Below are 5,108 nucleotides of genomic sequence, written 5' to 3' on the forward strand. Positions count from 1 at the left end.
AAAAAAAAAAAAAAAAAAAAAAAAGCAAAAGCAGGTAGTGAAATAAACATCAGGAAAAAGCCAACCTGAATGCACAGAGAGCTGTATCAAATACCAGGTGACCTCCCGTATCTTTCAGTGATATCCACTCTTCCACTGTTGATGCCGAGGTCACCGCCCTCAACAACCACCTTGTCAAGCTCTTTTTCTGATACGACAACCAATTTGGCTAGGCAGCACAGTGGTGTATGTCATGGCCCACCTGGCCTTCAAAAACTTGGATGCTTTGGACCACCGATCCCAGCAAGAACCCTAGAGGAAGACCCTCAGTTGCTGGGTCCCAGCTCAGCCCCCAGTACTGTGCATCTCCTCTTAGTTTCCACTCCAGGGTCTTAGAAGGAGTAGAGGTGTTTAGGGAGACCTACTCTCAAGTATCACCAATAAAGTTCACTGTCGGGGTTGGAGAGATAGCGCAGCAATTAAGAACAACCCACTGCTCTCCCAGGGAACTTCACAGCATCACATAGTGGCTCAAAACAATCCATAGCCCTAGTTCCATGCAATCCAACACCCTCTTCTGACTCCTGCAGACAGCAGGCATGCCCTTGATACATACACAGACATGCTGGCAAAACACTCATACACATTAAAAAAATCCACTGTAACCCTCACCTCCACCCCCAAAAGAAAGAAAAGGGTTTTTTTTTGTTTTTTGTTTTAGATTTATTTTATTTATTTTATGTGTATGAGTACACTGTAGCTGTACAGATGGCCGTGAGCCATCATGTATATGGCTGCTGGGAATTGAACTCGGGACCTCTGCCAGCCCTGCTCCCCACCATCCCCTTGCTCCCTGCTCCCTCCGGTCCCTGCTCGCTCTGGTGTAATTCACAGTAGCTGTCTTCAGACACACCAGAAGAGGGCATCTGATCTCATTATGGATGGTTGTGAGCCACCATGTGGTTGCTGGGATCCGAACTCAGGACCTTTGGAAGAGCAGTCACTGCTTTTACCCGCTGAGCCATCTCATCAGCCCCCCAAAAAAAGCTTTTAAAAGAAAAAAAAAGGCTAATTTCAGCAGATGTAGAGGCACACACCTATGATCCTAGCACTTGGGATGCAGAGGCAGGTGGATTTCTGAGTTCAAGGTCAGCCTGATTTACATAGTGAGTTCCAAGACAGCCAGAGCTACATAGCAAGACTCAATCTTATAATTAAAAAAAAAAAAAAAAAAAAAAAGGAAAAAATGGGGCTGGAGTCTCTTCAGGAGAGTGCTTTAGCTCTAACTAGAGCTTCGGCGGGGAAGTTTACCACTGCTGTCATTAGGGTGGTAAGGAATACCTTCATGACTGCAGGCTTTGCTGTCTGTCTCCACAGCACATTTTCATCTATGAGCCCATCAAACAGCAGCTCTGGTAGACTAGGTAGATCATGAGATACGGTTTGAATTTGTAAGGATTATGAGAAAACCCATGTGAAGATCCTAACTCCTATACGATCTTGGGCAGTCAAAACTTCTAGTATGGGGGAGGGGAGCTAGAGAGGCTCAGCAGCACAGAGCACTTGCTTCTCTTGCAGAGGACCTGAGTTTGGTCCCTAGCATCCATGTAGAGCAGCTCACAACTCCCCATAACTTAGCTCCAGGGGATTTGATAGCCTCTGTAGGCACCTATATATACATAGTATAAACACACATACATACACGCACACACACAGATTAAAAAAATAAAATACCAAACACTAAAGAAAGTTATGTCTGAACTCATAGCTTTTAATAAATAGGTAGAAACACCGACAGGTGTCTGAAAGCACATACAGTGTAAAACACACACATGATACAGTTCTCAACAATGTGTCGGCCGGGCAGTGGTGGCGCACGCCTTTGATCCCAGCACTTGGGAGGCAGAGGCAGGCGGATTTCTGAGTTCGAGGCCAGCCTGGTCTACAAAGTGAGTTCCAGGACAGCCAAGGCTACACAGAGAAACCTTGTCTTGAAAAAACAAAACAAAACAAAAAAAATAAAAAAGAACAATGTGTGCCCACAGTCTAAAAGCAGTAATGCCCTGGAAGTGTAGAGCACACTGAGGACCCACGTCTTGGCTTCAAAATACTATTCGTCCCTAAAAGAAATCTCCGTTCCAGGACTGGTGAGATGGCTCAGCAGGTAAGAGCACTGACTGCTCTTCCGAAGGTCCTGAGTTCGGATCCCAGCAACCACATGGTGGCTTACAACCACCCGTAATGAGATCTGATGCCCTCTTCTGGTGCGTCTGAAGACAGCTACAGTGAATTACACCGGAGCGAGCGGGGCTGGCAGAGGTCCCGAGTTCAATTCCCAGCAGCCACATACATGATGGCTCACAGCCATCTGTACAGCTACAGTGTACTCATATACACAAAATAAATAAATCTTTAAAAAAAAAAAAAAAGAAATCTCCGTTCCACTTTTAAACACAGCACTGAGGAGGAAGCTCTCTGTGAGTTTGAGTCCAGCCTGGTCTCAAGTTCCACAACAACCAGGACTACAGAAAGAGACCTGTCTAAAACAAAATAGAAACAGAAAAAGTTCCTTGGAATTAGAGTACAATTACTATGAGCTGAAAGCCAGACCAGACTACAAAGCAAGATTCTTTTTCTTTTTTTTTGGGGGGGGGGGGGGGGGTGAGGTGGGGTGGTACAAGGGTGGTTTTCAAGACAGAGTCTCTTTGTGTAGCCCTGGCTATCCTGGAACTCACTCTGTAGACCAGGCTGGCCTCGAACTCAGAAATCCACCTGCCTCTGCCTCCCAAGTACTGGGATTAAAGGCGTGCGCCACCACCACCTGGCCGGAAGATTCTTTTTAAAGGGCCGGAGAGATGGCTCAGCAGTTAAGAACGCTGACTGCTCTTCTGAAGGTCCTGAGTTCAAATCCCAGCAACCACATGGTGGCTCAGAACCACCCGTAATAAGATCTGATTCCCTTGGTGTGTCTGAAAACAGCTATAGTGTACCTATATATAATAAATAAATAAATAAATAAATAAATAAATCTTTTTTTTTAAAGATTCTTCTTAAAACAAAACAAAACAAACAAGAAACATCTCAGGGGCAAGAAACTACTTAAAAAGAACCCATGTGTCCCAAATACAAGGCAACAGGAGTATCTGAAGAAAAGACAATGATGGAATATAACTACTGAATAAATGAGAAGTTCTGAGTACATACAGATAGAAACAAATTATAAATAGGAACCACAAACTTCACACCAACACACTGGTCATGAGCAGACCACATAAAGCATGTGTTCCCAGGAGATGACTAACGACCTTGTTGCTACCCTAGTTTGTGCAAGACATTCCGAAACTCACACAATAACAAAACGACCTAGCACATTTCTCAGAACAACTCATTATTAACCAATTAATTATTAGTCAATTAAACAGATGAGTAAATGAATAAAATTGGATGATTACTACTACTTAGCACAACACTAACCAATGTAAAAAAAAAAGCTAGAATTAGCAAAAGGATATTTGACAATCATGACAATAAAAAACTTCAAGAATGAATTGAATTCTAAAAGCATGGGGTAGATGGAATTGGGATATTTACAAGAATCTATAAAGTACTTATTTCTTCAAAAGAAAAGTAACTTGATATTATAAGAACTTGGAAGATTTTATCTTAACCAAGGAACTAAAAGTTCATACCAAGTGTCAGAGAACAAACAGATGTGCCTCTAAAGGGAAGTGCTGTGATACCAACCCTAGGTACTCCTGCCAAAAACACATCTACACCTTTTTCCCCACTTCTCACACTTCTGTGGGTGCATGCTCCTGCATTCGTGCATGTATGTGTGTGTAAAACTGCCCAAGGGCAAGACTGACAGAGAGACTGTTTCACACTAAAGGATTCTGAAGAGGCATAAGGCAAATGCAATATGTAATCTACTATTAGATGCTAAAAAAAAAAAAAAAAAAAAAAAATCTTTCTTTTAAACAGATAAACTGAAGAGTTAAGAAATTCATCTAGGGCTGGTGAAATGGCTCAGAGGTTAAGAGCACTGACTGTTCTTCCGAAGGTCCTGAGTTCAAATCCCAGCAACCACATAGTGGCTCACAACCATCTGTCCAGCTACAGTGTACTCATATACATAAAATGAATAAATAAAATCTTAAAAAAAAAAGAAATTCATCTAGATACTTAGCATTAATACTTCCACTGTTAGTAAGAAGAGATCTAATTTCTTCATCATGGCATTCCAATATCTTCCCAACCCAAGACTTAACAGAAACGAGATGTAAAAAGAATAAATTGGTATGTCCTTAGGGATTAGGCCATCAATACTTACCACAGCATCAAACCGGTTATGATAAATCTCTGCTTGGCTCTGTTCAATGTAGCGTTTTTTAGCGTAAATGAAAGCAGGTATTCCTCCATATGCCCAGCCAATGATGCCTGCTGAAACTGCTGCTCTGCAGATATACTCAGTTTCCTTTGGGAATTTCTGTTGTTCACTAAACACCAAAAAGGAAATGTTACAACATTGTATGATACACTATGTTTTGAATTATTCCAAATGCTTACACCTTATTTTTTTATTAAATCCTTTTGTGAATTAATGCAGTTATAAAGAAGCAGCACAAGTTTGGTGGACACCTGTAACTACAGCATTCCGGAGGCTGAGGTAGGAGAAGTCATGAGTCTGAAGCCATCCTGTGCTACATAATGAAACCGTGCTCCGAAAACAAAAGTAAAGTAAAAAAGCAATACCTCTGTCTTAAACAAAAGCAGTCTATGCCATTAGAAAAGGGGAGCTTTCAGGATACTGGTCACAACAAATATGCTCATTTATGAAAATGCATTAATAAAACACAGGTCTATTTTTCTAAATATACAATACAACCTTAGAAATAAAGAAAAAACTTTTAAGTTGGATAGAGACTAATATTTCCATTTTTAAATTCTAATCTAGTATATACCACATGAACTCATGAGGCTTTTGTTTGCTTGTTTTGTTTTGTTTTGTTATATGGTTTCTCTCTGTAGCCCTGGCTATCCTGGAAAACACTCCATAGACCAGGCTCTACAGGACTCAAACTCACAGAGATCCTCTTGCCTCTACCTCCCATAGGTTGGGATAAAGGATA

At 41.4% G+C, this 5,108-nt stretch overlaps 1 protein-coding gene across 1 annotated transcript in view; it reads right to left on the minus strand.

The window, feature by feature from the left end:
- The window catches only part of Timmdc1 (translocase of inner mitochondrial membrane domain containing 1), a 23,077-nt gene that overhangs the window by 14,162 nt on the left and 3,807 nt on the right, over positions 1-5,108 (minus strand). The window contains exon 2 of the mRNA XM_031363865.1: positions 4,310-4,475. Coding sequence (XP_031219725.1) covers positions 4,310-4,475 — 166 coding nt within the window. The remainder of the gene's footprint in view (positions 1-4,309; positions 4,476-5,108) is intronic.

Source organism: Mastomys coucha, unplaced genomic scaffold (assembly GCF_008632895.1).
Source record: "Mastomys coucha isolate ucsf_1 unplaced genomic scaffold, UCSF_Mcou_1 pScaffold12, whole genome shotgun sequence".
NCBI lineage: Eukaryota > Metazoa > Chordata > Mammalia > Rodentia > Muridae > Mastomys > Mastomys coucha.